Source organism: Pteropus medius, unplaced genomic scaffold (genome assembly GCF_902729225.1).
Source record: "Pteropus medius unplaced genomic scaffold, Ma_sr-lr_union100, whole genome shotgun sequence".
Taxonomy (NCBI): Eukaryota; Metazoa; Chordata; class Mammalia; order Chiroptera; family Pteropodidae; genus Pteropus; species Pteropus medius.
The window spans coordinates 14,613,937-14,637,423 of NW_024352785.1; the positions used below are offsets into that span (position 1 = coordinate 14,613,937).

General features: G+C 36.0%; 1 protein-coding gene and 1 long non-coding RNA gene across 2 annotated transcripts in view; one reads left to right on the plus strand and one right to left on the minus strand.

The window, feature by feature from the left end:
- LOC120590872 (uncharacterized) overlaps positions 1-23,487 on the minus strand; it is a 103,980-nt gene that overhangs the window by 15,739 nt on the left and 64,754 nt on the right. Inside the window, exon 4 of the long non-coding RNA XR_005649795.1 lies at positions 15,819-15,927. This is a non-coding gene — a long non-coding RNA (uncharacterized LOC120590872). The remainder of the gene's footprint in view (positions 1-15,818; positions 15,928-23,487) is intronic.
- FTMT (ferritin mitochondrial) lies at positions 484-1,523 on the plus strand. The gene has a single exon (XM_039848535.1). It carries the CDS (start codon positions 798-800, stop codon positions 1,521-1,523), a length of 726 nt encoding a protein of 241 aa, XP_039704469.1. The 5' UTR covers positions 484-797.

Consider the following 23,487-nt stretch of genomic DNA (forward strand, 5'->3'; position numbering starts at 1 on the left):
GTCAAACGCTATTTTAAATTTAAGTTGTCCTTTTTAAAAATATGCATCTGTATTAACAAAAGATAGGAAAGTAACGTCAAGTTTAGAGCTAGTTTACATATATTCTTCCCTATTTCCTACAATTTCTGGTTTCTTTACAATGAAGATAAATTTTAAAATAAAATATTTTTATATTTTTTAAAAATAAAATGTCTTTTTAAAAAGAAAACAGTCTTGCTACAAGACTTTCGAAAACCTGCTCACTATATGGGCAATTAGTTCCATACTTAGATTTGTTAAAATAATCAGATAATCAATTTGCAAACTCCACTTTAGATGTGGACCTTTACTCTCTCGGATAAACTGGTGTTGACTTCTGTTTTATGCTACTTCACTGCCTTGCCTCTCCCATCCCTTACTCCTTGGATAGAAAAACGTCGGAGAGGGAAGACAAGCATGGCTTGGCTTAGTCCTTTGTTTTACAAGTCACAGCGTCTACTTTTTTGACAACATTTGTAACTTAGGTGAAATAAAAAATTACAAACACCCAAGAGCAGAAATCTTGCGTAGACGATGGGGGCAAGGTTTGGATAAATGGAATTGTGTAACTGTCACCTGTCTGCGCCCAACCGCGACAGACGCGCGCCCCTCGCTGGCCGCCATCCGCGAGGAACTCGGCGCGTCTGGAAGGGAAGGGGCGTGTGACGCAGTCGCCGTCGCCTAGGGCCTAGTTCGCATTCAGACCTAACGCCCTGGGGGCAGACCGCGCTGCTGAACCGACCTGACCTCAGTTTCCCCACTTCTGAAGAGGAGGAGCCATGCTGTCCTTCTTGTTCTTCTCCAAGCATATCAGCATTTCGCTGGTGGCCCTGCGCAGCGCGCGCCATGGCTTTGCGCTCCCCCCGCGCTGGGCCCCTGGGCGCCCTTCGGGCCGCTGGCCCGTCGCCCTCAGCCGCCCGCTGGCCTCAGCCACCGCCTCCAGGGACCCCGGCGGGTCCTCCTGCGGCTCTTCCCGAGTGCGCCAGAACTTCCATCCTGACTCCGAAGCAGCCATCAACCGCCAGATCAACCTTGAGCTCTATGCGTCCTATGTGTACTTGTCCATGGCCTATTACTTCTCCCGAGATGATGTGGCCTTGAACAACTTCGCTAGATATTTCCTTCACCAGTCCCGGGAAGAGATGGAGCACGCAGAGAAGCTGATGAGGCTGCAGAACCAGCGGGGTGGCAGCATCTGCCTGCAGGACATCAAGAAGCCCGACCGGGACAACTGGGAAAGCGGACTGAAAGCCATGCAGTGTGCTCTGCTCTTGGAAAAGAATGTAAACCAGTCGTTGCTGGAATTGCACACTCTGGCCTCAGACAAAGGCGACCCCCATTTGTGCGACTTCCTGGAAACCCACTATCTAAATGAGCAGGTGAAGTCAATCAAAGAACTAGGTGACCATGTGCACAACTTGATTAAGATGGGAGCCCCGGATTGTGGCCTGGCAGAGTACCTTTTTGACAAACATACCCTTGGAAATGGAAACAATCAGAACTAAGCCAAAGGCTGCCTTCCCCACCACCCATGGTGTGCCAGAACCCAGAGTCAGCTGTCTCTTGCTTTCTTGCCCTTATAATTCCCCTCCACCCTTAATATTCCTCTGTTATATATTCCTCCAATAAAAGGATTTGCAGAGAAAATGCATTTAGCCCCATGTTATCAAGTATAAAGATAATTTTCCCAGCCTGAAAGGTAGCCCGGGATACTGTGGTGTAAAAGAGCTACTGAAAATAGATGGAAACTTTCTCTAGTTACCAAATATTATTCCAGACTATGGACCTTCACTAAAAGTCCATAATTTTTCAACTGAACAAGTGCCTGTTATTTTCAAGACCTTATGCTAAAGTGGGAAAATGTATAAGGTATATATACAAATGGCTATAACAAGATGAAGAATACATATAGTACTGTAAAAATCATACATTCAAAATTTTTTGACAACTCATACCCTTTCCCAAAGTGTGTTCCAAGAAACAATAATGTCTGGAAATGATCTGTTGTGATCAAATAAATTCAAGACATAAAGTATAGCCATGCTAGCCATGAAAAGCCACAGTGTATATTAGCATTTTAAGGGCTCTAGGAAGTCTTGCAATTAAAAACAAAAAAATCTTGGATTATATTTGTTTAGCTCAATGTTTCTCAAACATATCGGATCTCGGCTTTTTGTTTCATTTTGTTTTGTTTTGTTGATGGTAATATAATTACCTACGCCTATCTGATTACATACTAAGCACTTCACCACTGGGCCAGATAGCCTCCCTTTTAACATCCCCAAAAGAATGAATATACTGCAGAAAACTCCCTTCTATGGCCTTTAAAGTGGAGAGGGAAAAAAACATCATGGGATGAAAATTTCAAGAAGGGATCCAGAACGAAAGAAGCATCAGCTGGGCAGATGTTTTCTTGGGGTGGGGGGTGAGAGGAAGGAGGCAGCATGATAAAATGAGTGAGAGAATATTTATTCAGCAGCCCTTGGACTAGGCTAAGAGCAATGGGTGGTGTTTGGAAAGATGGGCCAGAGCCAAAGTGTGGCAGTGAGAAGAGGGGGTTAGGCTTCATTTAGTGAGTAATGGCAATGATTCAAAGAACTCTCAACAGATATGTTGGGCTAAGAGTTGAGGAATCAGAAGTTTAGTTGTACAGAATAACAATCTGTGGACAACCTAAATAAATGTCTGTGTCAGTTTGGATCCTCTGAAAAATTTATCGGGGAAAACAGAAAGGCCCTTGAGAGCAAATGAGAAAGGAGGTGGACGAAGCAGGGGGAGTCTTTGAACTCCATCCATGCAAGTCTGATCCTAAGGGAAGAAAGAAAGGAAAAGTTGTGCATAGGTCTAAGGAGAGTTCTACAAGGCTGACTGGGCTACCTCCAGTCAAGTTGCTCATCAGAGGAATCCCAAGTCTCCAAGAAATGGGCCTCCCTAAGTACATTTCCAGTGCTCAGTTACTGAAGAGGAGCAACTCATAGGAAGCGCGGTCCTGCAACAAACAAAGAGATGAGTTGATTTGAGAGCACAGCGGCCAGGGTCTTTGGCAAATTGTGCTCCCTGCAGTCCCAGATCTGAGAGGCAAATTCACATGTGACTGCTTAAACTCAACAAAATGGTTTAGATTAAAATACTATACATGAAACACTCTGCAGCTATTAAATATGATTTTGTCAAACACATAATGATGTGGGCAGAAATTCACAATTCAATGAGAAAGTGTGAAGTTCTTCTGTGATTACTTCTAATTTTTCAGTGAAATAAGAGGATTATCAACTGACAGTAGAGAGAGGAGGAGATTAGGAGATCTGAGATGAGAATGTATAAAATAATTATCTAGTATAATGGTTATTGAATGTTTCCAGCACCAATATAGAATAAGAAATATCACTATCCAGGATGTAAATACATGAACATACACTCACCACGAATTTTAGGAGACAATACCCTTACTTCACTTACTTTCACTTCAATTCGAATCCACTTTATTAACAAAAAGGTGGATAGGACTCACTAAATAATTTCCTGACCTACTAATGTGATCTCTATTTATTCTCAACTCTATTCTCCAGTAACACAGGTTTGAGATCTATCAATTTTCTCTCTGTTCATCATTTCTATAACTCCATTCATTGGTTGCAAAATTTAAAAGATTCTGCCTCTAAATCCTCACCATCATGTCTTTGTTTCTATTTCCATTAGTTTCACCACAGTTAAGCCTTTATTGCTTTCTCTCTACCTTATATTTTTACTTTTCTTATTATGATAATGATAGATGTCTATGATAAGTTTATTTTAAAATGACACATAATTATAAAAACAAATATCAATCTCACTAAGAGATTGTCTAGCTCTATACGTTGGTACATATACATCCGTTTTATATGAATATATATTATATAATTTTCCCTGCAATTATATATTTATAATCATAATATAACCCTATCTTGTAATATGCTTGATTTATTACAAGCATATTTGTTATTTCTGCTTCCTGTCTCCAATTATTCTGCTCTTAGTCTCACCCCCACCCCCAAGGAAGGTTGTGTTCACTGTTTACCACCACACCAGCCTTTTTATTTTATGTCAAGATCATCAGTGACTTCCATGATGATAAATCCGATGGTTATTTTTCAGCCTTCCTCTTACTCAACCAGCTAGCAGGACTTGTCATTTCTCTCTTGAAACACTTGCTTACTCTTCTATATGTTTGTTTCCCCTTCTAACTGCCCATCTTCCTGAACTTTAAACAATAGAGTGCCTCACAACTCAGTCCTCACATCTGGACCTCTCCTCTTCTTTATCTATACTTGTTCATTAAAGGTCTCATCCAGTCTTCTGACTTTTATTTAAATATGTATCTGTTGACAAATAACATGCTTATATAGTTTGCTTGACCTCACTCTGAACTCGACTTATATATCTAAATATTTAATTGATATTTCCCCTCAGATGTTTAATAGACATGTCTGACATGTTCAAAACCATACTCTTGATTTCACCACCCTCCACAACCTGTTCGACCTAAAGTCTCTTTCTTCATATTCAATAGAAACTTTATTCTACCATTTTCTAAGTTTCAGTCATCCTTCACTACTCTTTTTCTCTCATATCTTTTTCACCAGTCCTTCAGCAAATCCTTTCAGGTCTTCCTTCAAAATAGATCCTGAACCTACCTTCCAACAACCTTCATCACTGACATTTTGGTACAAGCTCCCATCTTCTGTTCTTGCACTATTGCATTTTACATTACACTCTTGACTGGTCTGACTGATTCCACACTTGAGCGCATGCGACCATTTCTCCACAAAGCCGCCAAAACATTTCCTTTTAAGTATAAATTAGATCCTGTTCTTTCTTGGCTCAAAACCCTTCAATAGCTCTCCTTTCTTTTGGAGTCAAAGTCAAAGTCTTTACCATGCTCCACAAGGCCCTATGTGATTTGAGCTCCTGATATCTCTAACTATTGTATCTTCTAGTTATAATAGTGGTGGTGTGGGGGGCGGGGTATGTGTGTAAAAGAGTATAAGTGGTAAGATTATATGATTATATATATATTTTTTCATTACGTATAAATATATAATGAAAAAGGTATCTCTCTCTCACTGTGTCACTCTCCATGTCATCTATCTCTATCCCCATAGAGAGAGAGAGAGAGAGAGAGAGAGAGAGAAAAGGAGAGGAGAGGAGAGGAAGAGGGAGGACATCTTTTTTACTCACTCTACTCATCACATTTGCCTCATTTGCCTCCTATACCTTAGGACCTATTCCTTCTGTTGAGAACATTTTGCCTCCAGATGTGAACATGGTTTATACTCTCATTTCCTTCAGATTTTTGCTCAAGTGGCATTTTACAGAGAGACTTTACTGATTATCCAATCTAAATTAATCACCACATTTCCCATCTTTCTCTATCCTCTTACTTGATTTGTTTTTCTCCATAGCACTTACCACCTGCTGACACATTTTCTATTTGCTTTTACTTCCTTCTCTCCCTAGAATGTAACTTCTGTGGGACAGAGACTTTGCTTTGTTCACTACTGTCTCCACAGCTCTAGAGCAGTACGTATCTTCTAGCAGGTTATCAAAGAGTGTGAGTGAGTGAGTAAGTGAGCGAGTGAGCCAGTGAGAAGATATCCAGAAACCAGTTGGAAGTGCTGATGTGCCTCTTTCAAAAAGTTAGTATCAGACAAGTGAATATGAAAGTTATTCACAGTAATGTAAGTAAAACTGTGAAGAGGCTGAATTGACAAACCTGAGAGGACAGAGAGGGGTCCAAATATAGAAACTTGGAAAATTGATGCAGCTCTATATTTAGGGGAGATTAGATAAAGAACCCTTGACAGAATACAAAAAAAGGAATATAAAAATAGCAAGATCAAAAAACAAACAAACAAAAAACTGAAAAAAAAACTGGTCTTGGAAGCTGTAAGAGGAGAGTTTTCATCAAATGCTACAGAACTTTAATGAGGCTATGGCTGAAAGGCCATCCGAGCTGGCATCAGGAAGTCATTGGTTATTTCAGAATAGCGGCTTTAGGAGAGGTGGAGATATAAGACCAAGTTCATAGAGTTAAGGTAAATGAGGTAGAAAATATAGAATTCTCTTTTGAAAAATATTTCTCTTTTAAGTAATTGAAGATGCAAGAGGGTAGAGGATGGCTGTGAATTTTGTTGGGATGAGGAAAGAAGCTAAACAAAAGGAAAACTTAAAATATGTGATAGAAAGACATTCCAGGGAAGGACAGAGAATGCGGTAAAGAGTGCAGGTATGACCTGGAAGGATCAGTCCTCCAAACCAGCATGAACAAAAGAGGAAAAAAGTGACATGGACTTTAAAATGAGAAGAGGGCAAATTGAAGGTGCTTACATTGGCTGCTCTCACTTCTGAATAAAGTAACATGAGATCATCTACTGAGATATGGCTATCTCCGTGTAGAAATATTTCAATTTCATTTATCAGATATTATAGAAATAGTAAATATGTTATTTTACAGATGGAATATAATCTTTACTCCTTGTCTAATATTTAAAACAAAGACTGGAACTTTCACAAATTAAAAAGCATGAACCCCAAATTGAGCCAAGTTGGAAACTAGATTTCTAAACAAAAACCTAGTATATAAAAGAAACAAATCCAAACCCTAATTATCATGATAGATAGTATTATTCTTTAACACAAACACCTAGTGATAGCAAGCTCCAAGACCTTCAAACTTGCAAGAAAATAGAGCATATTTCTTGTCTCACTAGCAGCTCTTGAAAATCATTATCCTTCACATTCAACTGTTAATCAGGTTTTGAGCAGTTCATTTAAAAGGCTAAAAGCTTCCTCAGAGAAGCACTTAATCTGCTGCCAAGATATCCCAGGACAGGAGAGAGGATGGAAGGAGAAGGGAGAGGGAGGGAAGGAGAGGAAGGAAGGGAAGGTGAGAGAGAAAGAGAGGGATCACTTGACTTTTTAAAAATTTGAAATTCACCTTCAGACTTTCCAGTCTCAGATAAAAGCAGCAGAGAAAACATTCAGCTCCTCAGCTGTAACAAAGGTGAGAGGTATGTGTAGTGGAGAAAAGGAGGCAACACATGCTCGTTCAGGAGACACTCTACTCTCAGACTGCACCAAGAGATGCATTCAGGAAGCAGACAACTGGAAAACATGCACAGTTGCTAACCAGGACTGACAAGGGTAGCATCTCTGCTTACAACAGCCTGTTAAACATAAACCATCAAGCAGCACTCAGTTTATGAAATCAGAAAGGTGAGCGGGCTTTAGCTTACACTGTTATCTTTCCTAAGCTTCACGTTTCTATTGTGAAAGAGTAAGACAATTAATAGGTATGTTTGTTATGAATGAATAAATGAACAAACACGTGTGTGTGCATGTGCATGCTCCAAGTGTCAGATGGAATTCTAATGCTTGTCAAGAAGATGGACTGCCAGACAGTCCCGGAGAACAGACCAGAGACATACACTCGGAGCTGGGCTCCTTCCAAGCAATCTGGACACTATCCCAGTGCAGATGGTGGCCAAACAATCTCCTGAGAGAGATACCTAATGCTTTTGGACCTACCTTAGTCTCTCTCAGCTCCGCTGAGCACCATATTTTCATAGGCTAAATTATCAAAAAGAATTTCCAGTAACATAAAAGGCTGTTAGACTAATGAAATGTTATTGCATGACCTATACACAGATCCTGGACAGTGTAGTCAGGTCATCAAGAACTTGCACTTGGGAATTCAGACTACCTAGGTGAGAATAGCTATTCCACCACACACCAACTGCCTGACTTGGGGAAAAGTTAAACTCTCAGAGACTGATTTTCCTCTCCTGTTAAAATAACCTATCTCAAATTTTGTTGGGGGATTAAATGATATAAAGCACATAAAGTTTAGCACATTGTCCAGTACATAGCAAATGCCCAATAAATATTAGCTGCTTAGAACTTGTGTTTTAAAAAGGGAGAAAATTATGTGTGTTTTTGAATATGTTTTCTTGTATATGCAAAGAATATCTCTGGAAGGATAATGTCAGTTGCCCTCACAGAAAAACAAAAACAAAAACAAAAACCTAGTACTTGAGAAAAGGGCACTAGTAAGACTTTTTCATTTATAGCCTTTCCTATCTTATGAAATGTTAACCACTTGAAATCATTACCTTTTTAAAAATCATAAAATTTAAATATAGCAAATAAATAGGGGTGGCTATAAATTTTACTCATTGCACACATGTTGCATTTTTCTATAAAGTGTTCCCACATTAAGTAATCCAAATATGAAGTTGAGAGAGGACTCATATTTCTCTTCTTTTGATCTAACCTGAGGCATTTCCTATAGTTGTTTGTTTTGCTCTCTCCTTAGGCACTGAGTAAATAATATACAGGTACTCCTCACTTCACATTGTTCCAATATGCATGAATTCAGTTACTACATTTTAGTTAAATAACAATAGTCCCTCAATAACATGATTCAAGTTTATGTTACCATGATATAATTATTGTGAGTAAATTACATAAAGAACAAATTTTGCTGCTAGCTCTTTAATCCACAAATCTTTATATAAATAGCAGATGCACATCATGATCAGTTACCAATCATGTCAGTTCTTTCAAAGTCTGTCAGTGACTGGTCACCATGCATCTGTTATTCAGTTTACCTTCAGTGATGCCTCCTTGTCTCTCAGTGATAAAGTCATTTTATGATACTGAATAACCCAAAGAGAGAATTGATTAAAAGATGAAAGTGTAACAAAGAAGTGAAAAGCAATACTGCTGGAAGTGAAATTGTATATTATTAGAATTTATTGACCTAAATGAGTAGTTATGATGAAAAGAATAGGCTACCCTGGAGGCTACCCATGGTTTTAGCTTGCAAAGTCATTTTTATGTCCCTGCACTACCATGCAAAACAAGAAGTATATGTATACTCACTAAAGTAGAAAACTGATTTCTCTGTTAAGAATATCACTCCAAATATTTTTTTCTGATCTTTTTCATTTCTTCCATTTAAATAAGCATCTTTGAATTATTATAGGTAGCAACCAATCTGTTGTAAATGCAAGGAAATTAGAATTAGGGACAGTGCTTCAGTTTAAAGTTTAATAACAATAATAAGTAATATTGGCATACTGTGCAATTTATAAAGTTCCTTTTCATACATTATTTCTCACAATAACTCTATCATTTAGGTGTGATTTTCATCTCACTGATGAAGAAACTGAGATTCATTAGTGACACTAGTAGGCAGTCGTTAAGCCAAACTCGCACTCTGAGTTTTCAATTTCAGGTTTTGAGAGTTTTCACTATATCAGTTTACCTTCTAGGAAAGGATTCAAGGCTAATTTCATGCAGAGTTCCTCTTCTGAGAAATGAAATACAATATACTTGTTTTCCACTAGTGAATGTATACTTCATGCTTAATTTAAAAGAATAAATTATTTATTAATCCAATTATAGTCATTAATGAAATATAATGATGTCATACTCTTAATTATTAGATGCATCATCAGTCACATTACAATGTCACAAATGTCAGTCGTACTTGAGTTCAATTTCTTGGTTGTCAATATTCCACTGTCATTTGTGAGAGATATATATGTGTGTGTGTATATATATACGCGTATATATATACACACACACATATATATGCACATACAAACGCACACACATACACTACCAGATTCATATAATCATATAAAAAGTGATTTCCTCTAATTGAGAAGAATTCACACAAAAATAATCAAAGCTCCTTTATTTTCTTCTTTATTGACATGAGTTCAGGAGAGCCTACCCATTAATGAAACAAAAAAAATGTTTGTTGCAAACATTTTCTTTATAGATATATACAAAATATGAGGAATAACAACAGTTTTACAATAGACTATGCTATTTCTGGCTACTCTGCATTTTGAAATACCTATATACTGCATATCAGTAACCTTGAAAGGACAAAAGATATAAATTTCTTTGATAACTAGAGCGGTATTTATGAAGAAGGTAACGAGCAAAATAGAAATAAATGGAAACTACAACGGGTAAATTCAGTGTCACAAACCTGAAGGAATTTTAATGACACCAAACTTCTAGTTGGTAGCATGCTACTTCCATATCTGACTAATCTCACACAGACTGCATCCAAAGGAGAGGACAGTTAGGGAGAAGTAGATGCTAGGTGAACAAACCTAGAGGAGGAAACTCTTGGGTGGAAATCCATGAAACATAATGATTTAGTAAGGAAGAAAAGGAGATGAGTTAATTATGCATCACACGGAAACTGGTCAAACATAGATAAGAAATGGTGATTACAGTAAATGAGGACTAGAGAGAAAAGTTAGTGGGAATATAAAGAAGAATTATGATTCTCAGGAAAGAAAAAGGCATCTTTTCCCAATGTACTTCTGATGTAGTCAGAAAACTAATAATCATATTAACGATTCCCTTTCCCTCAACTTCCATGTCCAAAATGTCACAAAGTGCTGTTGATTTTTACTTCCTAAATATTTCTTGATGGTGTCCACTTTCAACATCTCTGCCCTGGTATAAGCAACTATGATCTCTCTCCTCAACTACTGTCATTGTCTTCTAAGCTGTCTTCTCACACCTACTCTACCCCAGTCTGCTTTCAAATAGGAGAGTGGTTTTCACAAAATAAAATAAAATAAAGTAATATATATATATATATAAAATCATGTTACCTATGGATCAGACTCATATGTTGTTTCATTGCTATCGGCATAAAGACAAAATTATTTAATTTGGCATAAAAGATTCTGTATGGTCTGCTTCATGCTACCGCTATAACGTCATGCCCCACCACTTTCTTCTCTACACCTTAGCTGCACTGGCATTATTTTAGTCTCTAGATTTACCATGCCCCGCCCCCCGCCCCCTACTGCTTTGCTCCATTTGCCTAGAAAGCACTTCACTTCCTTCCTTTCTTCCTATTTAATCTTCAATTCTGCAACTGCTACTTACATCAGGAAAAAATCTTTCATTTGCCCCTCTAAAACCACCCTCTACTCTTCTCTACCTTTCTCCATTCTTTAAGATGTTAACCTGAAAGGACATATTAATGGGCTCACCTACCCTGTGGTTCCATCAGGGTATTTATTCTCCCAGCTCTCACCTTTCAATATAACTGCAAGTTAGCAGCATCCTTCCACGGAAGCATTGCCTTTCTTCCTCCAGGTTCTAATAACCCCCTCTAATTCATGCTGCCCTTGGGGCTGGGGTGGAAATGTACAACCCTTGCCCTACTCCCCTACAACATCTTTGTAAAGAGCTGCTTTATTATAATCTTTTCAAACTATTCTATTTGACTGATCCTTATGCTTCCTTTCAGAACCTTGACTATGATTTTGTCCCTGATTCACCATGATCTCCTGATACTCATGCCCTTATCCCAATCCATACAGTTTACAATCTCAACTACAACACATTAGATTAATCACATCTCCCTGAGTTTGCCTTTATTATGCTAAGATCTTCCTTATTATTCACCTGCGCCAATATCCACCCCAAAACTCAGAAGTTTTTCTTCCTGGAAGTTTTGACATCCTCAACCTATAACCTTCTGGTTTGTGTTTGGGTGGTCATTTGAGATCCCATAGCACTCTATGTGTCTATATCATAGCCTTTATCACTCTGTGGTTGCCTCTTTATTTGTCCATCGAGGCTCTACAAGGTTCTGAATCACTAAGTCTATATTTTCTAGTCCCCAGGGCCTAATAAACTGCCTGGTATATGATAGCTATTCAATAAATGAATCAAACTACAAAGCTGTATGCACCTATAGTCTAACTAAAGTAGTTCAGAGTCTTACTGTAATACACTAAGGCACAGTATGTTATCAATATGCTTATCTATTTACCCAAAACAATTTTCTCCAAATACAGCATCTTAGTGAGAATACAGTTATCATAGCCAAAATACTGCAGTAAGTGTACAGAATGTTGTGTCCTCCTTCATCAGCCACTTATTCTTCCTAAAAGTAAAACCTTTAAGCTTACTTCTCAATCCTCCTTTACTGAGAATTTTATCTCTTCAGTGTTGGCAAAGAAAATCCAGTACATTGAAAAGTAAGGATGACCCAGAAAATTGGTTCGAAAAGGTTTTAGAAGGTTTTTTCCAGGTGAAACATGAATGTTTCACAGTATTGCTACTCCCATAGCACTTGCAGTATTGATGCACATTAACCACTTGTTTAAATGCTTTTAGAAAAGTTATTTCTCTCTTTTTTGTATGGCTGCCTCTTTCTCTCTCCTCTCCCATTTCAACCACACTATTCTTCATCCAGTTTTTAAAAGGATGTTATGGTGTGCCAACTAGATTTCCCTAACCCCTTTCGGGACTAAAGTGCTTATTCCTGAGGTGCTAGGAATGTTGACAGTTGATGGCTCACAGCTGAATCCTCCTCTCTAAGGATTACCCTTAGCTGAAGAGAACTGCAGCTGCAACATCATGCCTCCTTCCTGGGAGTGGTCCACATCCAATGACTAGTCAATGTAGAGGGTTTTTGTGTGTGTGTGTTGGGTGGGGGGTGCGGAGAGGGGAGATATAGCAAGGGAAAGGCAAAAAGGCCCCTCTGCTCCAGTTCGGAATGACTTTACAGGAACATCCCAGCTCCAGGAGTTTCCAAGGCATCAGCTGAGCCACCATTGTGACTGCATCATAGTCCAGCCCCTCCCTCAGCGTAATCTATCCTTCATTTCCCTTTAAAGGTTGACCTTGGGTGCACTCCCCCATAAACTTTCTTCATGCCAATCTCTATCTCATGGTCTGCTTTCCAGGGAACCTGACTTGAGAGCCCTCAAGAAGGATCTCATGTTCATAAACCAATATTAATTATTCCATGACTATTTAATCATATGCAAACATACAGGCATATACAAGTGCATATGTATTATAAATATATACTATTTTTTTGTTGTTTTATTAAGGGTTCTTATTAAGTTAATTAAATTAAATCCTTAATTTTCCCATTCTATAATACTTAGTATGCATTCCTCTATGCGATTTGTATAGCTCCATAGCTTTAGTTCATTCTTTTAGCAGCTGAATAATATTCCATAATGTAGATACGTCATGATATACTTAATAATTCATATTTTAAAGAGTATTCATTTATTTACAGTGTTGTTTTGTTTTTATTTTGGCTTCCATGAACACTGGAGTAAATATTATCGTATATATGCCCTAAGGCCTGGTACTTACATTTCTGTGTAATAGGTTTCCAAAGTGGGACTAGGTTCAAAGTATATATTGCCATATTTATTTCTAAAATTCTATAAAATTCACATTTGTACCATTAATGCAAAGAATAACTTATGAAATGATTCTATATATCTCGCTTTGATATATTTCTTTCTTATCTTCTGACATTTTTTATGAACTTTCTTTTTCAGGAAGAAAATATAAAAAAGGTCTCAAAAACACTCATAACTTGGTAAAAGTAGAGATAAAATAAAAATGGAAATATCTTTTTAAAAAAGCAAAAGTACTACCTTCATTCGTAGAGCAAGTGTAGCTTTCTTTTGTTAAAATGGACATAGAAGTTATTTTTAGTCTACTTAATTTAAAAACATTTTTTTTAAATTCAGATGTTCTCAAAAGCAATAGAGTGCATCCAAACTCTTTTCCTCCAGAATTTGGTATAAGAAAGTCCCAACATGTGTTCAAAAGTCAGAAATTGATATGAAAAGAAAGCCAGAGATTTCTCAGGATGCCAGGAATAAGTGTTCATTTTTGAAAGCAGAAAACATGGTGTTCGAGTCAGAAAACAACAAATAACCTACCATATTCAAGTTTTAAATGCAGTCATGTGCAAGATTAACTAGATGTTACAATCCCTGATTTCAAAAGAAAACCATTATGGTAATTTAAAAAACATGATAAATCTTAAGTTCTTAAGTGTATCTCTGATGACATAAAACAAAATGTACATCACACACAATTCAGCTATTATGTCATTTGAAGTTTTGTTGTGATTTGCAAGGAAAACAGTTTTCCTCTGTTTTAGCTAAATTAGAAGTTAATGAACTGAATATTCAGTGTAGCATTAACATAAAAAATACAAATCTATGACAAAGAGAGTTAATCAAATGGAGTCGAACAATACATTTTCCCAAGTACATTTTGCACAAAACCACAGGCCGAGGAGTAATTATTTTTATGCATGGGCACTTGGCATTTTCAACCTGAAAACATTTTTGTGAAGTCAATTTTTTTTTGTAAGTTCAACCTATTGGTTGCTAATGTTAGGACACCATCTTGTGGATAAGACATCTAATTTAGAAACCTATGAGGAATCACATAGCAAAAGGTAAAAAATATTCTAAGTATCACAGAAATTAATTATCTTCACCTTTATTTTATTAGCATGTCTACTTAAGGGTAAGGTTAAGGAAAGAATACTGAATAATTTTTATCAAAAGAGACTTTTTCCCATTGTGTATCAGCTCCAAACTAAATGTTATATTATGAAATATTATGTTAGGAAAAAGCCCTTTAATAAATTTCTTTAACAAAAAATTAATGAAATTCACATTAGTAAAGGTAACCTGTCATTTACTACTATAGTGCTGAATACTTTAAGACACAGATTCATTGCCCATGTATTGTTTCTGGGTTTCTTTTCATGTGATCGATATTCATAAGAATATCTGAGGCATATGAGAATCTTAAATGTCATATGGGGTTTCACTTTAAAAAGTATTAATATCTCTATTAGCCTGTCTATATATCTAATATAAAAAAGGCTTTAATACTTATAAGAATATTATACAATTGGGCTTTATAAAACACAAATAGGTTATCAGAGCAGAGCATTCTCCTGCCTCTGGAACCAATCAGCCATCAGTCTTGGACAAATCAATTCACTTTCTATATCTTAGTTATCACAGCTGTCAAAAGAAATAATGGCAACTTATCCAGAGAATTTTTGCAAAGACATAAAGTAGTATGGGTAAAATTTCTGCTCCTACCATAATATGGGAAATGACAAGAGAAGTGGATCTGATTTTATTACAGATCCTGGTTCTGATCCCTGACCTCTGAAACAACTATAATTTCTTTTAGCACTTCTTAAAGTTCCATGGATCATCCTTATATCCTTCCAATACAATTTTTTTTTAGTAAGCTATTTTAAGCTGAGTTCTGTCACTTGCAATAAACCATTGTGGCTAACACACTAGCCATGTGACATTGAGGAATTTATTACATCCACTTAATGGAGGAGGAATTAAAAATGCAGGTTTTCATCTAACTAGTCTAGGTTTTAATTCAATATCTTCACTTAACCAATTGTGTTACTCTGGGTCAGTTATTGAACTTTATCTTGATTTTCTCATTTTCCTCACTGCACTGCGCTCCTCACTGAAGAGCGCTAAATTAACACGTGTGAAGCATTTATCACAGTGACTGGGCTATATCAAATGAAGTATAGCATAAAATTGGTAGTTTATCATAATTATTACAAATGAATATGATTTAATTTGACCTCCTCCCAAACTCAAAAATAGACCAGAGTGTGAAATACTCATCATTCATAATATTTGTAAAAGAAATAATGCTTTTTCTGCATTGATGCCCGCAGTATGACCTGCCAGAAGAAGACTTAAATGATACTTTGATAGAATCTGAATTGATGTCCTCTAACTGACTGAAGCTTTAAAACAACTTTGTAATTTTCTAACTGTACCATAGTACACAGAAAACAATACATTCAACTCTTTGAAAAATTTGAATCTTCACAGACCATTAGTTTATAATGAAAATAATTTATGAGAGTCTGACTTACAAAAGCGACTTACCTTAAATGTAATGGATTTGAGGATGGTACAGTTAATGTGGTAAGTCTAGGTTGAACAGACTATTCAAATAGCTTAGTCACTAAAATGACCAGATGTCTTGGTGAAGGACCTAGAGAAATATAAAAGAAGCTTTTAGTCTTTTTCTTCATGCCATATAATCATTTAAAAAGTAAAAATGCCAATTGACTATTTTGGAAATGTGATAGTGCACTGTTTTCAGCCGCACATGTGACTGTAAATTTATCAAACTCAAAATTTAGTTAACTAAAACAGAAGCATTTCACAAGGGGCCAAAAAAAGTCTCAGAAAAAGTTGAAAATCACATGATATCACAGATGTGTGGGATATAAACTTAAAAGCAACAAATGAACAGGATAAACAAATAGAGACTCATGGACATGGACTATAGACTAGTGGTTACCAGAGTGTAGGGAGTGGAGGAGGAGGGGGTAGGTAGATGGTTAAAGGGGGTCAAATATAAGGGAGTAGGGGGAGGGTGAAGTGGGTAAAAGGGATCGAATATATGGTAGCTGAAGGAAACTGGACTTTGATTGGTAAACACACAACAGAATATATAGACATTAAATTATAATGTACACTTGAAAATTATATAATTGTAATTAACCAATGTTACCCCAATAAACTTAATAAAAAAAAAAGTCTCAGAAAATAAGTCAACATGTTCCTCCCCTCATTACACATTTTTACTTTTCTAATTCAAATCCTAAACTCTCTTTAAGGGCTGACTCAGTTCCTAACATTTCCCTGAATTCTTCCTTATCCATCACAATTACTAATGACTATACTAGGCCATCCTATGTTTGATTTTATCCCATGTCTGTAAGTCATGGCAAAATCAAGATACCCCAAGCAGGCTAAAAATCTAGATTCCATCATATTTAAAGCCTTTAATTATGCATTTAGCATTTGTCTGAGAGGGAGGAAACCTGAGGATTTCTTATGTTCATAACAATACAAACTTCTCTTTTTGTATTCAAATTGGAGGATTCATTGCATGCTTAATATTTGAACTGATTTGGATTGTCTTTCATTCCACATTTTTCTCATCAATCAGAACTGAATCACATTACTCACACCTTAAAAAATTTAAAGGTAACATACAGAGAGATAGTCCAAATTTTTTCCCCAAAAATTTGTGAGATTTTTTTTTCTGGCTTTCATATCAGCAAAACATTTCCAGACTGTCTACAGTTTTTATCCTTACTAGGGTTTTCTTATGCAATATCCTTAATAAGCAATCTCTTGGGAGGCATATTAAAGGGCTTAAACTTTAGATGAAATACTCTTTTCTAATAGACTGCATTCTTTCATTTATCACTCATTTTCAAAATTTCAGATTCCACGACTGCTGATTTTAGGTAATTGCCAGTTGATTGTCTCAGGGTTGGTAGCGTCACCTAGTTACCCTCTGCACTTTGCCTATTACCTGTTTAGGAGAATAATGTTTAAAAGTGGTTTTTATTTTGAAACTTTAGTTGTAGAGGTTGATTATGTCATTAGGAAGGGTTGTGTTAGGAGTCACATGTGGAAATCCAAGGTCACTTATAGATTGACTGCTTGGATAGTCAGTCTCTTAATTTAATTTTCTTTTTAAAATGTTACCTTCTGTTATATCTTGTAAACTGATCCAGGCCAGGAAATTTGAAATTCTCAAAATAACAAATGGGTAGAGTAAAGTAGTCACAATTTCAAGATCATACCTGTGTGCCACTTCCTTTCTGATACTGATAAAATCCTCTAGGAGCAGTTATTTGAAAAATTCATAATATATTCTGTTACATCCCATCACTCTACCTTTTAAAATCATCTTCCTAGTGTGTTAGCACAATGTAGAGCTATGATAGACATCAATATGGATTTGTGAATTTCAAAAGGATTTGCCATGAATCTATTGTTTTCATGCCAATCTTAGATTTCATTCTTCTTGCAATAAAACAGCTTCATACTTGCCTTTTGGCAAAAGAGTCATATGCTTCAGTAAAATATATTTTGAGCTAATTCCTAACATATATCTTCAATAATTTTAAATGTTAGCATTGCTTTGCTGCTTGGTTACATTAATATTTTTAAACTATACTTCTATATACTCACTATGCACTTAATAACTTTTTTATTGAAATCAATAGTGCATTATATCATAAACTGACTCATTGGCAGCAAAGATTTGAAAGAAATATTCTGCATATTACGGTATTACTTTCGATTGAATCCAGATTGATCCAGTGTATTTATATTAAGAATTCTTCATTGAAAGCAATGGAGCTGAGCCTGGATTAAGAATGCTCCATTGGTTTTTAAGAAGTTCAATCATAAAACTTATTATATTTAACATCAGGGGCTTCGTTCACCTCCCACCTCCCTATAACAATATGTGCACTGTCCTTTAACCCAAGACAATTCAATATATTTTCTTGTTCTCATGGAATATTTCTAAAATGTATTGCACAGGACGCTGAGGTCTGGTCAAGAGTACCAGATGATTATTGATATAAACATTAGTTAAAAATAATAAATCAAAAATGTCTTATTGTCGTTTACTTTTTTGTAGAGGTTCTTATAACTTGACAATTTTACTATTTCACTTGTGCACCACAGTCTAACAGCTGAGATAATGTTGCAGAACTATCATTAGAGAAAAAAAAGCAACTCTAAGTTGCTTTTTCTCCAGTCCTGATTATAGGTTATGCTGAGTTATTCACCCATCTGATACTCATTCACCATTGTAACAGGAAACACACATTAGAAAGTGGTTGAGAGGCAGTTTATAATTGGAGAATGATCAAAGGAGGTCTTTGCAAAAGAATGCCTGGTTCATATAATGTTAAAGTCAATTATTTTGACTTAATTAGCATCACATTTTAACTAAATGAAGAGATAGAATTGGTTATAATTTATTGAATTAAGCACTCTCATATGTGTAGCAAGATGCTCAATAAAACAAGAGAAAATACAGTCAAACAATATACCAAAGAGTCCCAGAATCATTGACTACTTTAACTGAAGATGTCTTTAAATATCATTTTGTACTAATGTGTTAACCACTTGTATCTTTTACTCAAGTAAAATCAAAGAATAAATAAATATATGGCTGATCAGTTTGAGAATAGTGGGAACTGGTTTAGGGTAGGTATTAGAAAACTTTTTTTACAAGGATTGCATACATTTAAAATGTTACAATGTTATTAAGAAAGAATTTTTGAAAATATGTATTGAATTTTACAGTCAACAATGAGAAATGTTAAATTTCATTAATTAAAGAATTCATGGTTACAGAAAATATTTAAATTTCTTCCTTTTCAGGCTTCAGTAAATACTACTAGAATTAGTTATAATTAATTTTAATCCAATCTCAATTTTGAGGCTTAGGAAATCTTGATACTGTGTTCAAGATATTAAAATCTAATTGCAGTTTCGTAACTATAGACACATATTACATCTTGTTATTCTTCTCGAGTCTAACAGAAATAAAATAAATGTGGTCCCTTGGCTAGAAGATTTTGGATTATGTTAGGCAAGCAAGGTAAGTCTGACCAAACTTTATTTAAGACTCCTCCAAAAAGAGACCTCATAAAGAAAATAGTAATGTTAGAGATTCCAAACTGGGAGGGGTTTATCTCAATGTATACTGGACCCAAATAGTGTTGGCCAGTGAGGAGGAAATGAAAACTTAGACCAGAGTCTAAGAACAGTTGACAGTATTGGTTTTGCTTGCCCAATATCAATTCCAACTTCTTTGGTACGCAGCACTACCATTTTGTTTGGAGGATTATTCTTTTCCCACTGACTGTAGTCTTTGCAGGATACCAATTAAGAAGCCCTGCCTAGATCTGCTTAAAGGAAAGGGAAAAACATAGATAAAACTAAACCAATCAAACTCACACAATTACAAATCTCAGGAATTGAGCTCAGGGCTGCAAAAGAAGAAAAGTAGTGGAGCTAACTCATTCCGGTGGTGATGATAACCACAAAAACAGCCCATCGGCTCCTGCTGCCTCTAGCCTCAGAACTGCCTTTTCTAAGACCTGATCCTATAGTGGGGTTTTTTGTTTGTTTGTTTGTTTTGGTCTATGTGTGAAATACTTCCATAGTCTTCCAATAAATATATCTTTATCTCATTCTTACATTAGCTAAAATACATTGCTATTACTTTTATCCAAACATCATTGAGAAGCTAGCCTGAGTACAGCACTGACCTCAAAGTAGAGAGAGGGGATGCCGATAGCCAAAGTCAGTGTTCCAAAAGCAGTATCAAAGTGATGAGGCCATGTCAATCCTGGTTCTGCCAAGGTTTGACATCAAAAGAAGTTCACTCCAGGGAAAAAAATTCACATCGGATGGAGAACGAATAGCAGGACCTATACCTTTATATGAGTAATTGTGTTGTCATTGTGTATAATCAATCCCTTCAAAATAAGCCAGCGAGGAACAAGGATACTGGGAGCAGATCTCCTAGCCAGAGGAAGAGATTGGCAAGATATAGGTAAAGTTCATCACAAAGGACCAAAGAAGGAGGTAGAGGCTGTCTGTAGCTTAGGGCCCTGCTGATTGTCAGAGCTCACTCTGGCACCGCTGGCCCTGCACCCAGGTTAACAGTATTGATTCCAGACTCTGCTGAGACCAAAGCAGTTAATAGTCAGACATGGCCCCAGCAATGGTCCCAGGGTTGGGCAAAGCTGCACTTGGGGTGCAAGTCTTCCAGCTGGGGTGACCAAGTGGGGCTGGGAGAAGCAGGCTGTATCAGGATAAAGATGGTTTGTTGAGTAGAGAAAGTCAGTGATAAGCTGTGTCTTGAACTAAAATAAGGTATAAATATATAATCTATCAAGATATTTCCCGAGACACTACATCTCTACTTTGAACGCACTCTTCTTCTTCCTTGGGTTGTCCTTTCCTTTATTCTTCCTCGGTAAATTGTTTTTACCTCTGAGATCTAGCTCATATGTTATCTATCTTCTAGGGAGAATTCTTGGCTCTACAAATGGGTTTATGATATTTTTATATAATTCTAATTTGAATTAGGTATTTATTCCTCTAAAGGAAGGCATGAACAATTTCTAATGAATGTTGTGCCCTGCACATTGCAGACATACAGGAAATAATTGTTGAATGCCAAGTTCATGAATAGTGTAGCTCCTTCTCAGGCTGAAACTGTATGATATCTTTAATGTTTTAAGTACTCATGAAAAATGCTTTAGCTAGAAATCAAACTTCATTAGTATCTGAGACACTGTGTGCTCTCTTTTACATACAAAATTAATTTTACTATTGATGGACATGAAATCTCCCCAAAAAGAGGAGAAAGAAAAGAAAATGCAGAGAAGATGAAGAGGAAAAAAGTACATGTTTCAAAATGCAATTATGGAAATACATTCCAATATTTTTTAGGTATTCTTATATGGTGTATAAATGGAGTATAAAACATGGCTTTTTTAGCTTGTATTTGGGAAATATGAATAACAAGAACATCAGTTGTAATGAAAAAGAAAATGTGCTTAAGTGCTCCAAAACCCACTGAGAGAGAGAGAAATCTATATTCTCTGTGGTTGGTGAAGTATCATTCTTTCCTTCATTCAGATGGCCCTTTAGTCCAAGTCAAAGACTTGAAAGTATTTTTCTTTTCTGATACCTGAAATTCCAGCTTTCAATGGCCACTGTCATCAGCATTATCTTCTTAGGAAAGAATTCTTTCTCACGACTATAAAGAATAATAAATAGCTCATAATGTATGTACCTGAAAGTATTCTATCTAGAAGTAACTTCTACTTGAAATACAAAATTAAAAATACTTTTAAAAGGAGTGATTTTTACATCATTTAACTTTTTTATCTCTTATCCATATAAAACCAGATTTATCCATAATGTAAGTTAATTTAAAAATGCAATTATAAAATAACCATGACAGTCTATTCCCTTAAACATATATACAAGTTCAAGAGAAAACAAATAGAATAGTCAAGAGAGAATATGTTTCATAAAATTTCAGATAAGCTTGGTTTTAATAATTTAAAGTTTTGAAAAATATGTCATTTGTAAAACACATTTGTGCATCTCCTGGAAGAGTGGCCTTTTGGAAGAAATCAGACCTTGTTTCCTTTTACAAAGATAATTATGAACATGTCCAAACAATTGTTTTCAATGAGCTTATAAACTTTCAGAAGGTTAAAGTCTTCTATTCTTGTCTCTTAGGGGATTCTTCCTATATCTTTAACAAGCTCCGTACAAGTTGCACCCATCAAATGTGTTGGCAGTTTACAAGATAACTTCTGGCAAGAAACCAGGCCTACATTTTCACTTATCTTACTGGAGTTCGACATTACAAAACAGAGACTCAAATTTATCTGTCAAATAATGCTGCTAGTTCATATATAACAGTGAGACACTTGATTCTCAAATCACGGCAATCTTGAAGGATTTCCTTTTTCAAACATCGGAACCTCAAAGCACAAATGCTACATCTCAGAGCTTATACAGTGACAGATAAAACTTTCTGCATAAACTGTCTTCTTTTCATTAAGACTTTATGATAATTATGTCTCATTAAGTACCAAAGAATGTTTCTTTCCAAAAAGTTAGATCTCACATGTAACCTTAATCATCTAACTTTTTTGAAGAAAAGGATGATAGTAATTAGCAGATCATCCCAATGATGTAATAAAATTTTCACCTAATTTATTGTTTACATTTTTATTGTGTTTTTTTTTATAAAAGCAATACAACCATACATTTTCAGATGGTCCCAAATTCCATGAAGACACATGAAACAATTGATCACTTCCTGCTGAAAGAAGAGATGACCGCAAATACTCTCTGAAGTTCTTTCCTCAGAAAGTCCCTTTTCTCTCTTCCAGGGTTTTTTTCTCTATAGTCTTCAAAGCCAGTATTGTTTCATTAGAGTTTAGATTAAAATAGAGACTCTGGCCTGGCTGTCTCTATGGCAACATATATGTCCAGGCCATTGCTGGATTAGGAGTGAGGTAGAGAGGAGCCAGTCATTTCCATGATACACAAGTTAAAAGGAAGACCCTTTATCCCAGAAAACTAAGAAATGCTTTCCAATCCCTGGTTACTTTTCCACATTCCCTTGCTCTGCAGCTCAGGGCAAAGTATCATCCCTAGCCATTCCGAAACTGAAGGAATCAGTTATTTTAGGAATCGGTTATATTTAGGAATTTCCCTATTCTGGGAATGGAGAGAAATGGGTTCAGCAGGAAGGATTGGGCTCTTCCACTTCAACCACTGAAACCATGACCAGTTATGATCAATTTCACTCTTTTCCTTTATATTTGCTCTAAAATCATATAGTGTTTTTACAGTACAACACAATTGTTCAAATTACCTAAATATGTACCTAAAATTCTATCTCTGATTCTTATGTCTTCAGTTGTGATCAAAATGAAATTATCTTGCTTGAATAATCATGCTTTCCACATGGCAGTTTACATAAGGCAAGTGTGTTTATAAACTTTATTTCGTCAAAAGGAAATAAATAAAATAACCCAGTTAGCAGTTTCTGTCATTTTGTGAGCTAGTTTTAAAAGGGAACATTGATTTTTATTTCTTCTGTACTTGGCACAAATTTAAATGGTAGAGCAGAGGTTCAGCACCTAAGACTGGAGTTTTCCCCAAATTTCTCAAGGATGTTCTTCTC